The sequence below is a fragment of the Protopterus annectens genome, chromosome 1.part1 (genome assembly GCF_019279795.1).
Source record: "Protopterus annectens isolate FY-2018-M chromosome 1.part1, PAN1.0, whole genome shotgun sequence".
NCBI lineage: Eukaryota > Metazoa > Chordata > Ceratodontiformes > Protopteridae > Protopterus > Protopterus annectens.
Genome location: NC_056726.1, coordinates 1232477046 through 1232503222, shown reverse-complemented (window position 1 = coordinate 1232503222; position 26177 = coordinate 1232477046). Strand labels below are relative to the sequence as shown.

At 43.2% G+C, this 26177-nt stretch overlaps 1 protein-coding gene across 1 annotated transcript in view; it reads left to right on the top strand.

Moving 5' to 3' along the window:
* LOC122809505 (putative zinc finger protein 66) overlaps positions 1-26177 on the top strand; it is a 449400-nt gene that overhangs the window by 179421 nt on the left and 243802 nt on the right. The window contains exon 4 of the mRNA XM_044081063.1: positions 3186-3314. Coding sequence (XP_043936998.1) covers positions 3186-3314 — 129 coding nt within the window. The remainder of the gene's footprint in view (positions 1-3185; positions 3315-26177) is intronic.

Here is a 26177-nt window from a genome sequence, read left to right as displayed (position 1 = left end):
ATGCTTTACAGCTGAGGAGGCAGGACTGACTCATAGGGTATGCTATAACCCATCTCAGGACAACTTGTTGACAGATCACCTGAGCAGAACAGAAGTGGATCCTCATGAATGCCTACTAGACAAAGATATTTTTCAAAATCTGGTCCACAGGTGGGGTACACCAGGAATAAATATTTTTGTTTCTCCAGAAAACAGGTATTTATAAAAACTTTATGCAAGGGCAGCTGTTCCAAGGATCAGGGCAGCAGATATTTCCTACTTTGACCAGAAAGATGTGTTTCTATATGTTTATCCTCCAACCTGTCTTCTCCTCAGGGTAGTACAAACTATAGCGGAGGACCAGCCCAAACGATACTTATAACTCCTTTGTATCTGAGACAACACTTATTCTCCATCCCAGTGAGTTTAATAAGGATTGAACCATGAATGCTAAGTGCACTGAATGTCTTGACACAGGACAAGTGGGTTGTCATGTACCCCAGCCTAAAGACCAATAGGCAGACAGCACAGATAGTTTTGCTATCATTCCTCTCAGTCACATGTTTTCTGAGGATGTGCTTTCCATCTTAAGGGAGACTAGAAGACTTACTGCAAGGGAATCATAACTAGCAAAATGAAGAAGATTCACTCTTTGGTACCAAAGGAGGTGACTTAACTCAACCCAGTCCTTGGGGATTTTGATCTTAAGCTACTTGTTCAATCTTTTCATATCAGGATTGTCAAACATCATTGAAGATTCTTGTGTACGCCATTTCAGCATGACTGCTTTGGAATCCCCCACTCTATTTTAGAGTACCTGTAAAACAATTCCTGAAAGTAGTTTTGGATCTAACTCCTGCTAAGAAAGAACCTAAACCACCATGGGATCTCAGTCGTGCCATAGAAATGTGAAACTTGCTTCCCTTTTGTCCAGCCGCTGATGTTTCCCTCAAGTATCTGTCCTGGAAAACTGAATTTTTAGTTGCCTTCTCTTTTGCCAGAAGAATTTTAGAACTGCAAGCCCTCGTGTGCAAAGAGCCATTTCTTATCTTCCACAAGAACAGGGGCACACTTCACACTAACCTTTTCATCATACTTAAGTAGTGACTGAGGTATCCTTGAATTAGGTCCATTCTTCTCTACACATACCATATCTCCAAAAATGAAGGGTAAAGAATCTTACATTCCATGGATTTGCAGAGGCAGCTGTGGCATTATTTTGACAAAACTAAAGGAAAAAGGAAAACAGACCACTCATTAGAATACAATAGGGAGGTTAGATCTGTTTCTAAGCAAGCAGTTTCTAAATGGGTGTCACATTGTATCTCCTTCTGCTAGGCATTCCATGACAGATCAACCCCAGGACAAATGAAGTCATGTTCTACGAAAACCACAACAGCCACCCCACCACTGCCTTTTTAAGAGGAGTCAGCACTGAGTCCAGCCAAGCATTACAACATGGATCTTCCTCAGGGCAAGGGTGGAGGTTGTCACCATTACCCTACAAGACCTGTTGTAACCTTGTCCTTCTCAAGTCCATCCAGCCCATGGTTACTAAACTTTGGGAAGCTTATCAAGAAGGTGTCACTACTTCAGCAGTGGACAGTACAATGGAAATAGTACCATAATCCTAGGACCATACCTTAATTGTAAATATTCAGGTATGCCCACTATTGCAGTAGTTCCCCATCTCCACTCTTCTTTCTTTTCCTTTTTTTTTGGTCCTTTCAGGGTTATGGTGGGTACCCCCTCATGCTTAGCCCTTACCATCCTCCTCCTCCTCCTTCTACTTCACTAGGTGCCCTTCCTCCCCAGCTTGACCTAATTTCTGAAGTGGTAGCTTAGTAGGTCACTTCTGCATGACCATCCCAGTTAGGTGTGCACTTCATTAAGGGATCTTCTAGTGCTCTGCTCTCAGACCTCGTCACTGTTAAGAACTAGGGAAAGAAAGAACTTAAGATAGCATGGGTAGATGTCACTAACATGATGAAGTCAGGAGGGGGCAGGGAGCAGAGCTTTACAAGCCAGGCCATATGTGGACAAAGTCCCAAGAAGTTATTTCAAATGCAGCAGTTAAACAGCTGTAGTTATGGTAAATTCCTAACACGACTGCACTTTCTTTATATAAGATGTACCCAGTTTAGTTGATTGCATACAGTCCTTTCTTATGAATATTGTGTAGAACCAATATGTTTGATTTCAGAAGGTGACAGGTCTATAACCATACACTATATCCAAGCGTATATAACTTTTAAGATAATGTTCTAAATGAATGTCAGAGTGATGATATCCAGTACATTGTAAAATGTTTTTATTTCTAATGATTAGTCTGGATTTTAGAAATTTTGATTCAATTTATGTTGTTCTCAGTGTGTGCTTATAACAAAATCAGTAAAGGAGATTTTTATTTTAGTTTTATTTATTTTCAAAAAATTGACATACGTATTTATTATAAGTGTGGAGCAGGCCTTGGTAAAAGGAAAAAAAAACATTACCTTATCCAATAGAGTCCCCCATAAGCCAATTGGCTGAAATGCCTGTTTATTTTTTGAGTTTTGTGCTGTAGCATCTTTACTGTGTTTTACTTGTTCCAGTAGCCTCCTTTCCACAGAGCAATTTGCTTTTGTTAAAAAAATTACTAAAACTAGTCCCTGAATAAATCCTGTCATCATTTTGGAGTGCTTGAAGATGTTCTTCACTTAAGAGTTGATGTATATGGGTAGTAGGTGTAAGTAGGTGTTCTTATCATTAGGCATTACAGTTAATATTGGTTGTATTTGGACTTATCACACAGCTACGCGGTGGTGATAGCCCAGTATCATACGCTGGGATAGCATTACTTTGAGATGCAATGAAGATTCACAGACAAAGGTTCAGTATTAACAGTTATTACTGCAATGGTGAGTCTGATGTCACAACTGAGCCTGGCTTAAGAAAGTTATTAAACACTAACACTGCAGCTTGTATACAGTATGATTACAGCAGAAAAAATAAACGGAGCTAGCAATGCAGTGTACATTCTCTGTAAGAATGGAGCAAGCTGTTGGCTCATATTTTCTACCAAGAATTGCACTGTAGTAGCAGGTATGTTAAACAAAGGTAAACACTAAAGTTGCTGTCAGTGTTTTACTTGCCTGTTTCTTTTTCTTTGGATGGATCTCTAAGCTAATTGCATTTGTTGTATCTTGTTTGTGTTTCTGATCAAGCTGCAGGACACAGAATGCCAGGTGAAAACTCATTACCACTGACTGAGAGGGGTGGGGATCTCCCTATCGTGATAGAAGATGATGAAGAGATTCAGTCGAAGGATGATATACAAGATGGCCACTCCAATAGTAAGCTAGTATCCACATTGCATATGTGACATTCTTCTAGAAGCCAAGTTGGCAAGTCAAGTAATCAGTCTGAAAATATGTATCCATTTTCTTTTTAAGAAACAAGAATCTTATAACTTGTTTGGTTTGCCTTTTTTGATGCCGTCCTAACAAGATTTTTCCTAGTTTCATGGCTGGATAACTAGATAATTTCTGCAATTTTTAAATCTTTTGTTTAAACGTTGTGTGCTTATTTTTGAAAACGTTATTGCAGTAAAAAAACATTTAAAAAATAAGAAGAAGAAAAAACAGAACACAGGGTATGTAGTCCCACAAGAAAATGTCAGCATTTACAAAAGTCAGGATCTCTCCACTAAAGAAACGCACCGTCACCATCTTGGTTAGGAAAAGTACATTTTTCAGAGCCTGTCCAAACAGCCAGTAAGCACAAAGGCATTGAAACCCATTCTGGGCAGATCCACCAGTCTCTCACAGGATGCATACTTTCATTCACTCACACACCACCCTCACAGTTGTGTGTAATTTGGAGAAATATAATTCATCTACAGCATGTCTTTGGAGGTGAGAGGAAACTAAGACAGTTAGAAAGACCACACAAATGTAAAGAAGACATATAGACACTGAACATCCCAGCCAAGATGCGAACTTGAGAGCCTCTTCCTGTGTGGTGGTGATGTTACTTGCTGCACCACCGTGTCACCCCTTCTGGCTAGAATATGCCACTTCTGCATATCGGACGAGTTTTCTAGCTGCAGTTTAGATGGCACATTAAATTAAAAAAAAATTGCTGTAATTTTATTTTGATTGCCAACTTATAACATCACAGTGGCTTAGCTGACACTGTCTATTTCTGAAAAGTAAATCCATTTGTCCCACATAGAGAATATTTTATATCCCACGTGTGCCACAGTGATATTGTATGAGAATACAGTAGCACTGGGTGTAGTACATTCATAAATTAATTGTACACCACATGTGCCACAATGGTATTGTATAAGAGTACAGTAACACTGGGTATAGTACATTCATAAATTAATTGTACCCCACGTGTGCCACAATGGAATTGTATGACAGTACAGTAGCACTGGGTAAAGTACTTTCATAAATTAAGTGTCCCTGTTTTGTTGCTAACAGAAAATCTTCTGTGTGATAACTTTGCCCACTGAGTTTTGATTTTTCTTTCTTTTTATCTGAGACTGCAGACTACAGTACATTATTATATGATTCCCAAAGCAGTGTACTCAACATTTTATATCAGAATTAGAGAAATTTATTTGTATCCCTGTTTATTCACTGCAGTGGTTTACTGTAACAGTGCTGAGGTTTATAACTTAAATTGGTACTGTAACACTCTTATTTCTCTTACAAGTCTGTATACCAGTGTTTACTTGTAGTACACTGATTAAAATGTTTGTAGGCAACATAATGTCATCAGATCAGTATTAAAAGGGTAGCAGGCCCAGGACCAAGACATTGCCATATCAACACCAACAGTGATGCACTCCCATATATACCATAAAGAAACTATCATTGCTGCTTGCTGGTCTGTGTAGAATATGTGGCAGAGAAAGACTATGTAATTCATAAAACTGAGGCCACTTTGAAAGTCATGCATCAAATCAGAATCGTAAAGAAGTTACAAGTGGCACTGGGGATTGCCTGAGCTTTTCATGCCCATTTGGTTGTGACTTGTATTGTCAACAACCGTGCATCATGTAGAAGTGTGGACTTACTGTACTGACAGAGAGATGTCCACTTTATTGTGTCTGTTCTTTTTTTCTAGATTTTATACAAGGAGAGATTTTGTGTTCATTCTGTGTATAGTGATGTCTGTCAGACTTGGGGAGAAGGAATGTGCCTGTGATCTCAGAGTTGGCATATTCAAGTAAGGGGTGTGAGTGCAAGGTGGCTTACCCCTTACAAAATAAGTACAGTTTGTGTTTTGTTGTGTTTTGGCACATTTATTTTGCTTGATATTTTAATTGTGATAAGGTGTGTTAGATGACATTGTGAGTTCAATGTATTAAGGCTTAATAGGTCAGTTGCAGTAAATAAAAATACTCCCTTATTGTATACCTGCTCTTAAGAGACTATGAATTTATTCTGTTTCTGATATCTCTTCTTTATGTAAGTATTTGAGATGTTTAGGCCATATTTTTTAATCCTTTGTTGACTGGTTTGGTCCCACTAGGCTAAAAGCCTCTTTTCAGGGAGGACTCAAGGTGGTATTTTTACTACTTGGAGAAAAGTTTGCCAGGGCATCTGGGAAATTCCCCTAGTCTTTTTCAGTAGGTGCCATGGGATCTTTTACATCCACTTGTGCTGCCACGAACTCAGGAGAATGGGATCTCAGTGTAACGTGTCACCCAAAGGATGACACACTCAGGGATACAGCACCCACATTATATTGCACTACCGTGTCAGCAGTCCATCTACCTGGTGCAGGAAGAGAACTTGCAGCCTTCTCCACCAAAGTCAAGTGTAGTAGCTGTTTCATATTGTGTTCATATCATTCTGTAACTGCATGTAATATGTGTCTGAGATGTTTTATGTTTGACCTACAAATGCTCTTGAGCTTTTGTTCTTGAGTCTCCACTTAAATGAACTTTTACTGGTTCGATAACCAGTCATCAAAATGTAAATAAAGATTTTTCCCCACTGTAAAACCTGCATTTGCGAGGTTTTTGCGCTTGTGTACAGCTCAGCAAGCTCCTGCCTGGTGCCCTGCAGAGTTTTACAGCAGCAGAGAGACAAAAGAGAGACTTTGGATTGATTAAGTATCATTTTTCTGCATTTTCTTTCTGCCTTTAGCTAATTCCGCCTAAAACGCCAATTTTTTTAGAGTTTCTGTGATTTAAAAAGCTTGTTTCAGCTACATATTGTACTTATTTTACTGCCTGCACTTTAACAAAGTCGTTTTTGTGTTTAAATTACCTGTTTAACTGTTGTAGGCTACACACTCAAGTGTGATAGCCATTTCTGTGCATTTAAAGTGTTTTTTTGATTGTAACTGCTTTATTTTCTAAAAAAAAAAAAAAAAATATATATATATATATATATATATATATATATATATATATATATATATACTTGTTTTCCCACCTTTCTAAGCTAGTATAGTCCAGTTTTCTGGTTAGTGCTGAATTCAGGGCTGTGTTACAAGTTTCTGTGCTTGCTCATACCTTACTTGGATAAGAAGGAAGTTTCTCTGTTCACCTGTGGGAGAGGGGAGCTTTGAGCAGCCTATCTGTCCCTGGAGGAGTGGTTTCAGCCCAGAAATTAGTAGTTTATTGGCCATTTTGGGCTAATTTATATCTCTTTCATTTCCCTGCTATAAAACCCACATTTGCGAGGTTTTTGTGCTTGTGTACAGCTCAGCAAGTTCCTGCCTAGTGCCCTGCAGATTTCTACAGCGGCAGAGAGACAAAAGAGAAACTTTGGAGTGATTAAGTATAATTTTTCTGCATTTTCTTGCTGCCTTTAGCTAATTCCTCCTAAAACGCCAATTTTTTTAGAGTTTCTGTGATTTACAAAGCTTGTTTCAGCTACATATTGTACTTATTTTACTGCCTACACTTTCTAACAGTCGTTTTTGTGTTTAAATTACATGTTTAACTGTTGTAGGCTACACACTCAAGTGTGATAGCCATTTCTGTGCATTTAAAGTGTTTTTTTGGTTGTATCTGCTTTATTTTCTGAAAAAAACAAAAATATACTTGTTTTCCCGCCTTTCTAAGCAAGTATAGTCCAGTTTTCAGGTTAGTGCTGAATTGAGGGCTGTGTTACACATTTCTGTGTTTGCCCATACCTTACTTGGATAGAAGGAAGTTTCTCTGTTCACCTGTGAGAGAGGGGAGCTTTGAGCAGCCTATCTGTCCCTGGAGGAGTGTTTCAGCCCAGAAATTACTAGTTTATTGGCAATTTGGGGCTAATTTCTATCTCTTTCATTTCCTTGCTCTAAAACCCACATTTGCGTGGTTTTGTGCGCCGGGCTGCGCCAGTTAACTGGTGTATAACTAGCTCCACAAAGTCTACTCTTCAATTTTTCCCTTGGAACTATCAAACTTTCAACTTAAGCACTCAAACCATTCACTTCTCAGCCCGGCACTTGCTCAAAACTCATAGCAAGCACTAATAAACCTTAGCACTAGATCCCCCTATTCTGTAGAGAAGGACAAGGCTCTCTATTCGACCTTACCATTCAATCAGTAAAAAAGTTCACTGTACCTATCCAGGTATGTCCAAAGGGCCGTTTCAGGTGTACTCTCCGCTTCAACTGGTGAATCTGGGCATTTTGAGGCAATGTTACAACTGCCTCATGTACACAGACAACCCTCTCCTCCTAACAACAAACATTAATACATGAGAGATGCAATTATACAGCCAAACTGGAGGGTAAGCTCTCTCAACCCAAGACTGGACCAGGCAGTCAAGAGGAGAAGGGAATTGCTTGCATCACACCACCAGTCTCATAAAGACCTATGAAACCATCACCGGCAAAAAACACACATAAATACACAAAAACATACTTGGAGGCTCTAAATAAAAATCTGCAAAAGCAACATAGACCTCCAAAGCAGACATCCAAGCAACCTCCACCCCCAACACAAACCATGAAACGCATACTTCACAAAACCAGTGTGCCACGCAATCACAGCCCTTAAAGCAAAATAACATAGCCCAATACACTAGTAACAGGTGACTCTATAGTCAGGCACACTGACGTCCCACTCACTAGGCTGAATAAGGAGAAGGTTACTGTTAGCTGCCTGCCGGGTGCCAGGATCCGCCACATAACACAAGCACTCGGGTCCTCCAGAGCAAGTGCAAATACGACTCTGTCATTGTCCATGTTGGTGTGAATGACCTGAGACGTACCTCCCTGGACTACATGAAAAGAGACATGGAGGAGCTCTCTGATCACGTAGCCCAGGCCAGTATGATCCTGACCCTGAGTAACATTTTGCCCTCACCAAGAATGATACCACGGTATAAAGAAAAAATTATCAAATTCAACAATTGGCTAAGCTTCTTGTGTCATTCAAAGGGGATCCAGTGTCTGTCAGCCTGGGATGACATGCTCGACAAGCCACGCTGCTTCGCTAGAGACGGCTTGCACCTGTCACCCTTAGGCTTTCGAATACTGGCCAAGGCTCTTGCCACCCCCATAGTGCCTTTTTTAGGCAAGGCTCAAAAGACAAACCCACCGCCATAAATAGCACAAGTAACAAAAAACTGAAGGTAATGCTACTCAATGCCAGAAGTCTAAACCTCAAAATGCACGCACTCGAGGCACTCCTCAGTATGGAGAAAATCGATATATGTGCAGTAACAGAAACCTGGTTTAAGGCTGCAGAGAGCCCCCCAGCACTACCAGGCTACAACTCATACCATACATTTCGGCCACAGAACCCAAACCGAAGTACAAAAGGTGGGGGCATATCCATATTCATCAAGGATACCCACACCTCCAGGTTAGTGGCACAGCACGATGCTTCAGAGATCATCCATGTGCAACTAACAACGGGCAAAACTGCAATCCAAATTGCAGCTTGCTACAGATCACCCACCATGTCCCAGGACCCCCATTCCACATTTCTGGAAACACTGGGAAACATAAAGGTCCTGCAAAACACCCTGATATTGGATGATTTCAATTACCCAAACATTAACTGGGAGAACTACTCAAGTACTAACTCCCTTGCCCAACATTTCCTAGAATTTATAAACTCTTAACACCCTGGATCAAGTGGTCAACACCCCCACCAGAGGTGACAACATATTGGACCGGTCATCACCAACATGGGAGATCGGTGTTTCACACCGGAGGTCAACCCCTCACTGGTTAGATCTGATCATAAACTAATCATTCTGGATATCCACATTCCGCCCCCACCCCCAGTCAAAGAAACCACAGTGGAAAACTTTTCAAAAGCAAACTTCACTTACTTAAGACCGAGATGGAAAGTTTCAAAGCCCACATGCTAAGGGATAACGCTGTCCAAGCTGCAAAATCCTTTACAAATGCACTCTACAGGCACCTACAAGAATGCATGGATCATGCTATCCCAAGCAAAACCAAGACTCACTCCTCCAAGAAAAGGAAACCAGTCTGGTGGAACCCTGCCATAAACAAGCTATGCAATAGAAGGAGGAAACTAGTACAGAAAAGAGTAAAATACCAAGAATGGAAGACATTCCTAATCAGTATCAGCAAGAAACTATGATCTGTCATAAAATCATCCAAGACTAGCTTCGAAAGAAAAATTGCCAAGGACTCCAAAGATAACCATAAGTCATTCTTTAGCTATCTCAAGAATCTAAGTGGCAATTCTCACATCTGCTCAGAGTTAGTGCAGAATGACACAAAATACACTGGACCGACCAATATCGCCAACATCCTGGCAGATAAGTTCAGTGAACCCCCCCCCTCACCCCCAAAAGGGCCCATAACCATACCAGAAGAATGTAGTGCCCCTGAAATCACAGACGCTCAGGTTAAAATAGCCCTCTCCAAAGCCAAAAACACAGCATCAGTGGGACCAAACAGTGTCCCAGGCTGCATCCTACATGAGCTCAAAGATGAACTAACCCCTCACCTAAAAACACTGTTCAAACTCAGCCTCTCCACAGGCTACATGCCCATAGAGTGGCTCATAGCAATGGTTATTCCGCTCCACAAAGGTGGAGCCACAACAGACCCCGGGAACTATCGCCCTGTAAGCCTGACTTGCTTGCTCTGCAAGGCTATGGAGCACATCATCATGGATATCATTAACAGAGACACTGGGAATCTCCAAACACTGGACCCTACCCAGTTCGGCTTTGTTCAGGGCAGATCATGTCTCCTAACCCTGGTGGACTTTTGAGACAGTTACCAAGGCTATAAATGAGGGAAAGGTGATCCACACAGCCTACCTAGACCTCCCAAAGGCCTTCAACACCATTCCCCATTCAGGTGTTATAGACAAGCTCACCAGCCTGAACATAAACCCCTACGTCACGAGATGAGTTGCCAACTGGCTCACGGACAGAACCCACATGGTAAAAGTTGCTGGAGTTGGTCTGACTCTAAACCAGTTACAAGTGACATTCCCCAGGGCTCAGTCCTAGGACCCCTCCTGTTTGGCATATATTTCTCAGAGGTACAGGCAAGCACTAGAGGACTATGGCTGACCAAGTTCGCAGACGACTGCAAACTAGAGGCTATAATTGACTCTCCAGCTGACACAGACATCCTCCAAAAGGGTCTCACTGAGACAGATACTTGGTGTCAAAACCATGGCCTCAAGCTAAATGCCAAAAAGTGCATAGTCATCCCCTTTGGAAAAAAACATACTACCCACAAACTACCACATAGGTGGTTGTTGTGTCTTTCGGCTTTTCCCGGTTAGGGGTCGCCACAGCAGAACTCCGGTCCGCTAATGATTGGCAGTAGATTTTTACGTGCCGAGTTGCAAGCCCTGACGCACAACCTTCAACGAAGGTGCGCCCATTCACGCATGTCTCCACACATAAGGCGCTCTAGCTAAGAATCGAACAGGACGTCTTACTGTGAGGCGACAACGCTACCGTAGCACCACCACTGCAGTGTAAACTACCACATAGGTGGTAGCCCCCTAAATACGGAAGACATAATAAGGGATCTGGGGACCCAAGTAGATAGTAACCTCTCCTTTGACAATTACATTGCCAAAGTGGTTAGAAAATTCTTCTATGTGGCCCACCTAATCACAAAAGGGTTTGCATCCAGATCAAAGGAGGTCATTGTGCCCTGCTACGCATCACTCATCAGACCCATCATAGAGTACAACGCCCCATTTGGGATGTACCTTACAAACACCTGCAACAGCTGGAAAGACCACAGAATTACCTCACCAAGGGGATCACTGGCCTCAAACAGATGCCCTTTGCAGCTTAACTGAAGAAACTCTAGCTGTACTCAGTTGCATACCGTCTACTCAGAGGTGATCTCTGCCTGACATACAAGGCCATGTTCAACCCAGAATTGATGGACATGCTCCACCTAAAAAAAACATATCCCCTCGAGCCACATGCTCTAGGGATCTAAACCTCACCACAATAATAGACAGGACGTGCTGGAGGGATAGATTCCTGTCCCAGAGACGTCCCATGCTCTGGAACAGGATTCCAGGCAGAGCTCCTCGCTAACGCTCTTCAAGAGAAACCTTGACGAGTGGATCGGAAACAGAAAGTATACCCTGGGGATCACTTCAATGGCTCTACTGGACGGAGGCACAGGGAACTAATCTAAGGGGGTGGCGAAAGCCAACACTTTCCGGCTAGGCTTATAAATGCCTTCAGGCAGATAGCCTAGTACCTACCTATGAACCTATAAGAAGCAAAGCTGGAAAGGTGATTGACAACACTTTTGTTTCTCTGTACTACTGTCATCCTGGGCTCATACTGTAAAGTATTGCAGCTCTGTAACCATCCCATGGCCAAGTCACAGTAAGTGTGACTTGAGCTCTTTCTTTCCTCTGGACTGACCAAAGCTGTCATGTCTTTAGGGACGGTAGTTCACATCTAGTCTCACCTGTACTGCGGTGGAATCCTGCCAGCTTTTTCCAGTGGTCCTTTTGTTGTTGTATCAGTGCATTGTCTTGTTTTCTTCTTCTCCTGCTCCTCAGATTTTTCTGCAGACCCTTGTCTCCAGATTAATCCTTCCCATTTTTTCCTTTTTATACATCTGTAACTGCTCGATATCTTCATTTCTCAGGTTCTCATTTACTACCTGACCATTGTCATTAACAGCAGATTTCAGTTATTCAATGGACAGGAGTATTCTGTATTTTGGCAGTGCCCATCACAAATGCTGAAAACGTACGGGTACCAAGCCTCTTAAGAATATTTATTCTCTATTTATCCTGGTAATAACCCTCTTAGGGATATTTATTTTCTATTTACAGAGTCTCTGTTTTGTATCCTCATGCTAGTGGTCAGTTTCCCCTGCTTCATTCCATGTTAACTCCTTAACTAGTGTTGCTGAGGGATTGAACCAAAAACTTTTCAAATATGCAGGTATGACACCCACGGAGAGTGCCTTGACCCATCTCAGAGGTGGACTTGTACACACTTTTGGCTGATAGTTCTTGCCCGCCTTGAATCCATGTTGGCCTGGCAAATGAATCTGATTTGTTAAATTCAAATGGGATGAAGATAATTGCCAGACTGGTTCTGTTTACATGCTTTTTAACTCACAGATGATCTAACAGTGAGATATGTTTAGCTGGAGATATGCTCACCATTGAGAGTGTTACATTGTCTACAGACACTCAGGATAAACTGGTGCTTAGATCTCCCTGACAGTCAGAAAGTGAGAAAATTATTTCTTAAATAGGTTCTGTCCAAAAAGAGAATCAATCAGAAAGCAGTCACACTTTTTAGTACATCAGAATCAGCAACATGGAGGCAAGGCAGACACATTCCAACAGTGCCCCTCATACAGAGGCCAGAGAAGAGGAAGGCAACACTGATTGACAACAATGATAATTTTGGTGTTATTAATCTTACCAGCAATGTATTTACATACTAAAAGTTGGGAATTTTGAGTCATGGATTCAAATTTATTCCAGTAAAATGGCTGAGACTGTAAGGATTATTGTTAAACTTAATCTTTAAATTATGTTATTAAAGGTATTGAGACACAGACTGAACTAGGTGATTTCTGTAGAAGAAGTGATGATATTCATCGTGTTACCCTGCTGCAGTCATCACACTTGGGTTATCCTGCCGCCAGGTGGTCCCGCAGTCGGCCCGAATTCCAAAGTCTTGGTCCGGCGCCGGTTGCTGTCGCTTCTTCCCTGATGTCAGTGCGCCAGGGGTATATAGGAGGCATCCGACGCCATTTTCTTCAGTCTTTCTTGCCACGCAGTGCCCGAAGCAGAAGCAGTTCGCAAGTGCCGGTCGGCCGACACCTGAGATTTTCGAATCGAATTTCAGTCCGAAGTCTTCAATAAAGCTAAGTTCCCCATTGGGGAACCTTTTCTTGCCTCAGTCCGATGTCAGAAAAAGTTAACAATTGCATTTCTTGTGGGAGGCAAATACCTCATAAGGACTTCCATTGTTATTGTATTCCTTGCCTAGGCCCAGACCACAACGTCGCAGGTTGTCGATTTTATGCTAGGTTTAATAAACAAACTATCAAACGCCGTTTTGACTTCACACGACATTACTTTGGTAGGAAATTTAATTATATCATGCCATCGGAGCAGATGACGACCGGCATGCATAAAAAACGCAAGGATAAGGATAGGCAGCCTAGGAACAAGCCAGACTCCGAGGCCTCTGCTTGGCCTGTCGCCGGTTCTCCGGTTTTCAGTGAGGCGCCTACGCAGCCCCTGATGACCACAGAATTGGAACCCCAGACAGCTTTGGATTCTCAAGCGGATTGTACTAGGCCGTTGCAGCCATCTTCATTAGGCCCTTTCGGCACCGGAGGAGAAGGAGATCCCGGTGCAGTAGAAACACCTTCGGTTGCAGAAGGTGTCTTCAGACCGCCTACACTCACCATTAAATCTTATGCTAAGCTTAAAACTCCATTAAAACCTAAAAAGACTGTACATCAGTCTCCAGTTCAAGGCCCCAAGCCTAAGAAACAGATGCTTAAGATGGCTGAAGATTTGATTACCCTAATCAGGGGTTCAAATCTACCTCCAGATAAAAGACCAAGACAAGAGGAGGATTTTGCTTCCTCTGACCAGGTTTCAATTTCCTCAGACTCTTCTGAGGAACAGGATTACGCTTTTCCCCCTTATGAAGACTCTGATGCTGAAGACTCTATTCCCTCAGCATCTCCCCCTGACGACTACTCCTTTGGGGAAACTTTACATACCATGATGGAACATTTCCACTGGGAAGGCCAGGACTATGATTCTAAGAAAAGGCTCCGAGAGTTCCTTTTACTACCCCAGCACAGACCACTTGCTATCCCTCCAGTTTTAGACATTGTGGATGATGTTTACTTGGAGTCTAGTCTAAATCCAGACTCTCTACCTCCTGCTCCAGCCAAACCAGACAGATACTACAGAGTACCTGACTCACACAAATTCCTTTATAAAAGCCCTGTGGCTGACCCAGAAACAATTTCCGAGGGTCCCAAAGGGGCTAAAGCTTCTATGGCTAAAAATCCTGTGCCCTCTGAAAGGGATTCCAGAGCCCTAGATAGATGAGGAAAGAAGATATACACCTCAGCTACTCTGGCTATGAGAGCATTAAATTGTCAGTTTCACATGCAATTCCTAATGTCTCAATTAAAACAAAAAATGAGCACACATTCTGAACAGTCTGAATTCAAGGAAATGCAGGATCTGTTGCATGCAGCTGAACAGGTGGGCAAACATACTTTACAATGTGGATTTGATTCATTGGAAGCTTCCTGTAGAGCAGCTGTTACTGGGTCTGTCATACGTAGACATGCTTGGTTAAAAGAACAAACCCTACCTGATCGTGTTAAAGCAAAATTATTGGATGCACCTTTACAGCAGGATGTATTATTTGGTGTCAAAGCAGAAGAGGTTTTAAAGAAAATGGAGGATAAGGCAAAGTCTATGCAGACGGTCAAGGATTTTTTACAGGTACAGCCCCCTCATTTCAGCAGAAATTGGCCAACAAAAAACTGGTCCTTTCCAGCTTCTGACAGATCACAGAGTGGCAAATACAGACGCCCAAGGGGCAGAGGTCAGTCACAAGGCCCTTAAAAACCTTGCCAATGGGGTACTGCTACCCAGAAAGGAGGAGAAGACAGGCCCCAAGCTAGCAGAAGACAAACATAATGACTCAACTCTCAAACTACCAAGCAAATCTCTCTTGGCAGCTCCCTTAGGAGGAAAATTATTACTTTTGCAGACAACTGGCACATCATCACAAAAGACAAATGGGTCCTAAACATTGTCTCACAAGGATACAGATTCCACTTTCATACCTTGCCAAGGATAAGAGGAATGCCAAACCTGCCACCAAATCAATGCGCAGAGGCGCAAAAACAAATTACAGCTCTCATGGCCATGAGAGACATTCAACAGGTACCTACACAAGAGCAAGGACAAGGATTTTATTCAAGACTCTTTCTAGTCCCCAGAAAGGACAAAGAATGGAGACCCATTCTGGATCTTTCAACTCTGAACACCTATTTGCAAGTACCAAAATTCAAGATGCTAACACTACAGCAGCTTCTTCCCATACTTGGCAAGAATGCTTGGCTAGTAATGGTGGACCTCAAGGAGGCATACCTGCATGTCCCTATCAGACAAAATTGCAGTAGATACCTCCGCTTCATTGCAGGTTCAGCCCATTATCAATTCTCTGCACTGCCCTTTGGCTTATCTACTGTGCCCAGGGTCTTCACAAAATGCCTGGCACCAGTAATTGCATATTGCAGACAAAGAGGAATTCAAATATACCCATACCTGGACGACTGCCATATTCAAGCAGAAAGCAAGGACATTCTTTTAAAGCATCTGGCATTTGTCAAACACCTTCTAAGTTGCCTAGGGTACACAGTAAACAAGAAGAAATCAAAACTAGTGCCCTCACAAAACATAAGTGAGGGAGGGTGGCCTAATGGTTAAGGTGTTTGTCTTATAAACACAAGGTGCAGGGTTTGAGTCTCACAAGGGATAATTGGCTAGGCTTAAAATGGCTCGCAAGGGCAGTTAGCTTAGTACTAATCTATGAACCTATGAACCTATAATATTTCTGGGTGCCAGCTTGAATACAGCGGCCCAGATGGCTTATCTCATGCCAGACAAGTGACAACAGCTGACTCAGTACTTCAAAACAATGGCAACAAAGACCCAACTCCCTGCAAGAAAAATTCTGCAGGCCTTGGGATTCATGGCATCTTGCATACTACTAATACCATTTGCAAAACTGCATATGAGGAAATTACAATGGTACCTGAAAAGCGTATGGACTCAGCACAGCCACAGCTTGGAAACAATACCACCAGTCATTCCCTGCCTACAACAGGAGTTTCTATAGTGGGCACAGGCATGTCACCTCAACAAGAGTCAGCCTTTCACCTTACCCACAGCCAGGCAAACTATGACAACAGATGCATCGGACTATGCCTGGGGAGCACACATGGCAGGACAGTGCATTCAGGGCAAATGGACTACAGATCAAAGGCGTCTGCATATCAATCAAAAAAAATGCTAGCAGTACAGAATGCCCTAAAAGCTTTCAAGGACCTCTTACACCCAGGACAACTAATAATAAAGACGGACAATACCACAGTAATGTGGTACATAAACAAGCAAGGGGGCACACATTCCTACCCTCTATGCAGGCAAGCAATGACCTTGTGGAACACAGCACTGTCTTACCATGTTCAACTACAAGCACAATTCCTGCCAGGAAAGAAAAACACATTGGCAGACGACCTAAGCAGAAACATCATGGATCTCCACGAGTGGAAACTAGATCCACAAGTATTTGCAATGATAACTCAAAAATGGGGATGCCCAGACATATATCTGTTTGCCAACCCCCAAAACTACCAACTTCAAAAATTTTGCACAAGGACATTCCACCCACAAGCTTGGAAAGTGGATGCCCTCTCATTCAGTTGGAAAACATTAACAGTGTATGCCTTTCCTCCACTGCCTCTTCTAGCAAAGGTACTGCTGAAAGCCAGATTAGAGAGGCCACAAATGATACTCATTGCACCAGACTGGCCACGCCAGCACTGGTATCCAATTCTAAGGAACATGGCACACGGCCCACCATGGATTTTACCACAAATTCCTCACCTGCTCACCCAGCGAGACAATCAGATTCTACACAGCCAGCTCAAGACTTTAAACCTGGCTGCTTGGCAAATTACTTAAACAACCAGCCAACACCTCCATCCAAAGCTGTTATGGATGTCATTCTGGAGGCCAGGAGGCCCAGCACCAGGAAAGCCTATTCAGACAAATGGAAAAGATTTTGCACCTGGAACCAGGCTAAAGGCCAAAATCCCCTTGATCCAAACATTCCTCAGATTCTACAATATTTAACTGAGATGTTGCACAAAGGACTTTCCTTTTCATCTATTAAGATCCACGCCTCAGCAATTTCAGCTTATTACAACACGGATCCTCCTTTATTTTATCATCCACTCCTACGACAGTACCTCAGAGGGGCTAAGAACATAAGACTGCCCAGGAGAGCACCAACACCTACTTGGGATCTCAACCTTGTTCTGGAAAAGCTTACACTGCCGCCCTTTGAACCAGCTTTTTCTGCTGATTTAAAATTTCTTTCATGGAAGACTGCCCTGCTACTAGCAATAAGTTCAGCTAGAAGAGTCTCAGAGCTACAGGCACTAATGGCAGTGGAGCCTTTCCTTATTTTTCATCAAGACAGAGTCTCTGTATGAACTAACCCTTCCTTTATGCCAAAGGTGGTATCCAGTGTGGCCCTAAACCAAACCATTCATTTGCCCACCTTTTTTCCCAAATCCCCAGAACAAAGGAGAAAGACTCCTGCACTCTTTGGACATTCACAGGCAATTACGTTACTACTTGGATAAAACTAAGACTGTCAGAAAATCTGACCAGCTCTTTGTAGCCTATGCTGCAGGATCACAAGGAAAAGCTATCTCAAAACAGACCATTTCAGAATGGATAGTAAATTGCATACGTTTCTGCTACACGCATCATGGGAAACCAGTACCTGCTAACATTAGGTCCCACTCCACCAGGGCTACAGCTACATCAGCAGCCTTTCTCAGGGGGGTGCCAACCAAGGATATTCTGGAAGCTGCAACTTGGAGTTCAGTGCACACCTTCACCAAACACTATCACTTACCTCTATATTCTAAGACTAGAGCTGGTTTTGCCAGTGCAGTTTTGCAGGGCCTACTAGCTTCTTCTAACCCTGTTTAACTCCACCACCCATCCTTAGCTTTGGGATTCAACCCAATTGTGATGACTGCAGCAGGGTAACATGATGAACATAGTACAGTTTTGTACCTACCAGAGTGTTCACTCTGCTGCAGTCCAGGTTACCCTCCCTCCATCCCCTCTGAACTAGCTGGACTTATCTATACCTTTCTATCCTATACAACCTCTGTGGTGTATTTGCTTGTGCCTGAAGGTATTGTTTTATTTTTATATGTACATTTTTATATAGCAATATATATATATATATTGCCTACCTATTGGGGGCACCTGACATCTTGGGCAAGAAAAACTGAAGAAAATGGCGTTGGATGCCTCCTATATACCCCTGGCGCACTGACGTCAGGGAAGAAGCGACAGCAACCAACGCCGGACTAAGACTTTGGAATTTGGGCCGACTGCGGGACTGCCGGACGGCAGGATAACCCAAGTGTGATGACTGCAGCAGGGTGAGCACTCAAACATCTACATTTATGGTAGGTACAAAACTGTACTTTCTTCGTGTTTCACTGTTGCAGTCATCACATTTGGGTTATCCCTGCCAGGGTAGCCTTCAACCGTCCCGAATACAAGAGACTTAGTATTTTTGCATCGGTTGCTGTCGCTTGAGGACTGACGTCAGGTCGTCAGTAGTATAAAGTAATGCAGCCAACGCCATTACATCAGTCTGTCTTGCTGTGGAGCCCGAAGCAGAAGCAGTTCACACGAGTGCCGGTTGGCCATTACCTGAGGTTTCGCTTCCGAATTGAAGTTGAAGTCTTCTAAAGCTAAATACCCTGTTGGGGATACTTTTTTCCTGCACTAACCAGTGTCATAAAAAGTTAATAATTGTCTCGCCTGTGGAAAGCAACTACCACACCGAGATTTCCACTCTTACTGCGTCACTTGTGTAGGCCCAGACCACGACGTCCCCCGTTGTCGTTTCTGTGCTTTGTCCAGTGCCAGAACTATCCATCGTCGGGCCCTTATTGTAGCCAGATATTTTCATTTACAGTTATGATATGGCTTTGGTAAGCCATCTGACAGCAGATCTCCCAAAAAAAACATAAAGATAAAGACAGAGAAGGCGACATAGGTCCAGACCTACCGACAATGCTTCCGTTAAGATTGTCGTCAGTTCTCCGGTACTCAGTGAGGTGCTTTCGCAGCCCCTAATGCCCACTTCAGTTGATTTGCAGGCCACTACAGAGACCCTTTCAGAGTCTGGTATGCTACAAAACTCTTCTTTGTCTATGGATCCTGCGGTCATCTCTACCTTGGATGGGTCTGGAGCCACTGAGCAGGCACCGGCTTCCGAGGAAGCCCGTCATGCCACCGAATCGCAACACAAACCGACGTCTTCTTTCGTGACTACCGTTCTTTCGAAAACAACCAAGTTCCTTAGACCCAGGGTTCGAACCACACCCAAGAAACCCGACTACCCACTCTCAGGCGCCTGCTTCCTTGCCTCAGTCTCAAATGCTTAAAATGGCAGAAGACCTTATCATGGTGATCAGGGGAAGCCAAGTCACCACCTCAAAAAGGAAAAGAGATCTGTTCCCAGTAGTTTGCCTGAACAGGAGTCAGATGAATCTGATGTATCTGACTATGAAGACATGTAACCCCTGTCCACTTATGAGGATTCTGATGCAGAAGAATCCATTCCTTCAGCCTCTCCTCCAGAAGATTTTTAGTTTGGGGAAACCCTGCATACTTTAAGGGAGCATTTCCAATGGGAGAGTCAGGACTACTCTCAGTCTAAAAAGAGACTCGGAGAATTCCTAGATCTTCCACAACACAGACCCTTGGCCATCCTCCCTGTCCTGGATGTGGTGGATGATATTTTCCTTGAATCCAGCTTGACTCCTGATGCCCTACCTCCTGCTCCCAGAAAACCAAACAGGTACTACAGTGTCCCTGACTCACACAAATATATTTTTAAAAATACAACAGCTGACTCTGAGGTCATTTCTCAAGGGCCAAAAGGGATTAAAGCAACCTCTGCTAAGAATCCCACCCCCTCAGACAGGGATTCCAGAGCATTGGACAGATGGGGTAAAAAAGTGTACAACTCAGCTACTCTTGCTATCAGGGCACTAAATTGTCAGTTCCATATGCTTAAATGTCAGCAACCTACCTTGGAACTCCTTTAACAAAAAATGTCTTCCTTTCCTGCTTGGGCAGAATCTAAAGATTTACAAGACAATGCATTTTGCAAGTCAAGTAACTAAACACACTTTGCACTGTGGTTTTGACACCCTAGAAGCTTCTTGCAGGGCAGCAGTCACTGGATCTGTCACTAGAAGACATGCACGGCTTAAGGAACAACCCCTGCCAGACCATGTCAGATATAATTGTTGAATGCTCCCTTGCACAAAGATAGCTTATTTGGCACTAAGGCAGAAGCGGTCTTAAAAAAGATGGAAGAAAAAGCAAAATCTATGCAAACAGTTAAAGATTTCTTACAGGTCCACCCCCCTAAGTTCAGCAGGCATTGTCCCTCCAAGCACTGGTCCTTTCCTGCTCCGAGTAGACAGGCCCAGCCTAGACTCCATGGAAACAGACCCCCCAGACAGCTGTCCCAGGGAATGTAGAGATCTAAGCAGTGGACTACCTCCACTTCAAAACCAGGGAGTTCTAAGCCACCCCCTTATGGTATGAACTCACAATGACTCACCTCCTTCCGACCTCCCCTCTGCCCACCTTCATTTACCCGGAGGAGGAAAACTCTCCTTTCACTCAAGCACCTGGGCCACCATTACCAAGGACCAATGGGTTCTGAACATTGTATCTTACGGTTAGAAATTCTCCTTCCACACTCTAACCAACCCCAAAAGGGTTCCCAGATCTACCACCAAATCAGTGGGCAGAGGCTCAAAAGCAAATCCATTCCCCTTCTCTCTTTGAGGGCAGTAGAGCTCGTTCCTACAGAACAGATAGGCCAAGGCTTCTACTCCAGACTTTTTATATTGCCCAGAAAAGAGGGCACCTAGCACCCCATCCTCGATCTGTCCATTCTAAACACCTTCCTGGTGATTCCAAAATTCAAAATGCTCACCCTCCAGCAGCTGTTACCCATGCTGTCCAAGGACGCTTGGCTAGCCACCCTAGATCTAAAAGAGGCCGACCTCCACATTCCCATCAGAGAATCATGCAAGAAATGTCTCAATTTCAGGGCAGGATCTCAAAACTTTCAGTTCTCTGAGCTTCCCTTTGGTTTATGTACTGCTCCAAATGTTTCTACAAAATCTGTGGCTGTGGCCATTGCCTTTTGCAGGCAAAGAAATATTCAAATTTACCCCTACTTAGATGACTGCTTTATTCAGGCAGACAGCCAGGAAAAGCTACTCAAGCACCTGGCCTTTGTAATGACCCTACTAATCTGCCTAGGGTACACAATCAACGAAAATAAATCAAAGCAGGTGCCACCCATCTTCCTGGGAGCAAGTATGGGCACAACATCCCAGATGGCATATCTTACACCAGAGAAACAAATTTTCCTGCTTTCCTACTTCTCTCAACTGGCCACCAGGCCCCAGCTTTCTGCAAGGAAAATCCTGCAAGCTCTGGGGTTCATGGCATCTTGCATTCTCCTCATTCCATATACCAGACTGCATATGAGGAAACGTCAGTGGTACCTAAAGAGCCTTTGGTGTCAACACTTTTAAGACCTGGAAACTCTTCTACCTATAATTCCTTGCCTCGGAAAGGATTTTCTTTGGTGGGCAACAGCATGCTCCCACAACAAGGAATTGCCCTTCTCCCCTCTCCCCGTCGCCCAGACTGTCACCACAGATGCATCAGACTGCACTTGAGGTGCACACCTGGATGGCAGATGCATACAGACCCAATGGAGCCCACAACAAATCCCCCTGCACGTCAGTCAAAAAGAGATGACGGCTGTGCAGCACACCTTGACAGCTTTCAAACCCCGTCTCTCTCCAGGGGTTCTCCTGATCAAAACAGACAGCACCACTGTGATGTGGTACATCAACAAGCAGGGAGGGACTCACTCCTACCCTCTATGCAGGCTGGCCATGACCCTTTGGCTCACAGCCTTTTCCATGCATCTACACCTGTTAGCACGATACCTACCATGCTCTCTCAACTTCCTGGCAGACCAATTAAGCAGAAACCTTAAGCAGCTCAACAGAAGTACCTTCAGCCTAATAACTCAGAAATGGGAAACCCCGAAGGTCGACTTATTTGCCTCCCACATCAACCATCAGCTCAGCAAATTCTGCACCAGGGAACATCCCTGCATGGCTTGGAAAGTGGATGCCCTGTCCTTCCCCTGGGTCAACCTCTCAGGATCTGCCTTTCCTCCCCCACCTCTCCCCCCCAGGGTACTGCTCAAAATAAGGGAGGAAAAACTAAGGACCATTCTTATAGCTCCAGACTGGCCCAGACAACACTGGTACCCCTTGCTGCTCAGCCTGTCCCTGTTGCCTCTGTGGCATCTTCCTCAGATTCCAAACCTCCTAACCCAGAGGGAAGGGGAATTCATGCATCCCCAATTGCAGACACTCAATTTGGCAGCTTGGCTTATTCTGTAACCCTGAACCAATCTGCCGTCTTCAGTAAACAGGTTCTGGATGTCATCCGTGAGCCCAGACGTCCTAGCACCAGAAAGTCTTATGCAGATAAATGGAAAAGGTTTTGCACCTGGATCCAGGCTAAGGGGGCCAATACAGCACAGCCCTCCATCCCTCTCATCCTAGATTACTTAGCTGACCTACTACACAGTGGTCTCCCTTTCTCCTCTATAAAAATTCATGCCTCTGCTATTTCTGCTCATTTTCCCACTGAGCAGCCTCTTTTCTCACACCCTTTGATCAAACAGGACTAGCAACTTGAGGCCCCCCAGAGGGGCACCAACACCAGCTTGGGACCTTAACTTTGTCTTGGAAAAGCTCACCCTGCCTCCTTTCGAACCAGCTTCTTCTGCAGAGCTATTTTTTTTCTCTTGGAAGACAGCATTCCTTCTGGACATCACTTCAGCCAGAAGAGTCTCTGAGCTGCAAGCACTCATGGCTGTGGAACCCTTCATCATCTTCCATGCAGACCGGGTATCCCTCAGAACTAACCTTTATGCCCAAGGTGGCTCTCAACCAATCCATTCATTTGCCCACCTTCTTTCCTAATCCCCAGAACAAGGGGGAAAGGATTCTTCACTCTCTAAATGTGCACAGACAGCTCAGGTACTATCTGGACAGGATTAAATCCTTCAGAAATTCTGATCAATTGCTGGTTAGCTTTGCTACAGGGGCAGAAGGCAAAGCCATCTCCAAGCAAACCATTTCCAAATGGATAGCACACTGCATCAATTTCTGCTACAAACAGCAAGGTAAGCTTCTCACCAAAGGGGTCAGGACACACTCCACTAGAGCAGCCTCCACCTCTGCAGCTTTCCTCAGAAAAGTCCCCACCTGGGACATCCTGGAGGCTGCCACCTGGACATCTGTTCACACTTTTACCAAGCATTACCACCTGCCTCTCTTCTCCAAATTCAGGACAGGGTTTGCCTCTGCCGTCTTGCAGGGCATCCTTGCCAGCCCCTAGTTTCCTTGACTGCCTCCACCCATTTCCTCAGCTTTGGGAATCTACCCAAATGTGATGACTGCAATAGTGAAACATGAAGAATATAGTTCAGTTGTGTACACTTACCATAAATGTAGATGTTCGAGTGTATTCACTGTTGCAGTTCTGGTTTCCCTCCCTCCACCCCCCTTTTTTTCTCTTTCTCCTTTTGTTACCATTCTTCCTTGTTGTTCTCCATTCCTTTCAAGGGACATATTGGTATTTATTTTCCACTGGTGGGGTTCTTCCACCAGAACCTGACCTCCTACTTTGGGGGCTCCTGGCAGGCTAGGGCAAGAAAAACTGATGTAATGGTGGTGGCTGCCTTACTTTATACTATTGACGATCTGACGTCAGTCCTCAAGCGACAGCAACCGACACAGGAATAGTACGTTTCTGGTATTAGGGCCGGCCGAGGGCTACCCTGGCAGGGATAACCCAAATGTGATGACTGCAACAGTGAATACACTTGAACATCTACATTTATGTTAAGTGTACACAACTGTACTTTTTTAATCCACCATTGGCTGCTTTTTTTTTTAACAAGTGTTTCTAGTAATTGTAAGAAAAACATTAGATTTTTATTAAAGAGTAAATCTAGAAAGAAAAATTACAGTATGGCTTCATAGCATAAATTGATTTTAAATAATTCAAGACAGAGAGGTTACAGATTAGTGCAAGCAGATAAGTGAGGAGCTATGGTTGTTATGATATGTATAATGATAAATGTAGAAATATTTTGTCTGATGTTACTACATATGAAAATGTTTCAGTATGGCAATTGCATTTATCGTATTCCTGCATAAACAATGTTTTATGTGACAATTTAATTAATTAATTTTACAAGTCTATGGCGTTTTGCACACTAACAAACCTAGGTTAGGTGTGTTTTTGGAATTTCAAATGTTCGTAAGAATGTACAAGTTCCTCTTTCAGACTTATAGTTAGTGCTGCTGGCAATAAGACATAAACTTTGTTCATAGTTAGTTGCTAGAGTTGCAGTCAAGGGGACCATTTAGGAGCCTATTCCAAATTTCCAATTGTTCCAAAGCACTGTCTGATTAGGTTACTTGCTCAAGGTCATACAATAGCCAAATGAGGACTGAGAATCAAACCCTGTACCACAGGAACTGCAGCTCACTGCCTTAATTATGTGCCCCAACTGTCTGTCTTTATGTACTGACAGCATTTTGAATCCCATTCTGCAAGAAAGTTCTTCTTATATTTATTCTTAGCATTTGGTTTTGGAAAAACTTGGTAAGATAAATTTTAAAACATACATGGCAAGTTATATCTTGTAACAGTAGATGTAGTTTGTCTTTATGCAGTGATTCCATGTAGTGAAGGAGTAGAAACTTTAATAAATTTATCAGAGCAAACATGTTTGACAAATTTCCAGATTAATAGTGTCTGCATTGTTGAAGAATGAATTTTTTGTGTGTTTGGAGATGACACTTTTTAGACAAATTACCAGGGTTACAGTGGGAGCAACAGATGCTCTATCATTTGCTACTTTGTGTCTCAGTGGGAAGTCTCTTGGCTATATCAGAGAGATGAATGCATGTCAGTATCCTTTTCTACAACCATTTTATATACGATATGTTTTTCATATGGACAGGTGACGAGACAAGTTATTTCTTTTTTAGAATTTATGAATGAGAATAATGAATCTGATGTTGTTAATCTTCATTTATTCCTTACTCTTGGGATTCGGCTCTGACCTTGGAACCGAGCCGGCCTTATTTTCAAGCTCGTGTCAGCCACAAACCTCTTGAGCTAAGATTTTATCCATCGTGCCCTTCTCCCTGTTACCTCAGATCTTGTTTGCCGCGTTGCTGTTCAGCCATGTCGAGCTGTTCCTCTCCAGCTAAGTGTATATTTTTGATAACTTTTGAGTTTTTTTTTCTCACAGAATTATTAGTTTTTTGACTTTATTAAGTTGTATCTTCTTATTCTTTATTACTTGTACCTTTTTGGTATCTTCTATTACCTTTGTTGGTAGTCTTTCCTCACCCTCCATTGGGCCTTGCTACAGAGTGTGTGTGTGTCTATTTTTTGAATATTTTGTGGATATAATGTCTGAGAGGAAAGGGAGTCCAGGCTTTAAGAGGTGTTCAGAGTGCGGACATAAACTGCCTCACTCTGACACGTATGACTTGTGTGTTTACTGTTTGGGCATGCCTCATCTCACAGTGAAGCTGTCCTGTCAGATTTATAAAGTTTTTTCTGCCGGGACTTTGAACAAACGTAAAAATAAACTAGTAATAAAGGGTCTCCTTAAGACCCCTTTCTGCGTGGCTATTTCTGGGTCGCAGAAACAACATAAAAGGTCTAAGTCTCTTCCATCATCTCCATATAGAGACCCTAAGGAATTGAAACATAAAAAGGCTAATGTCAG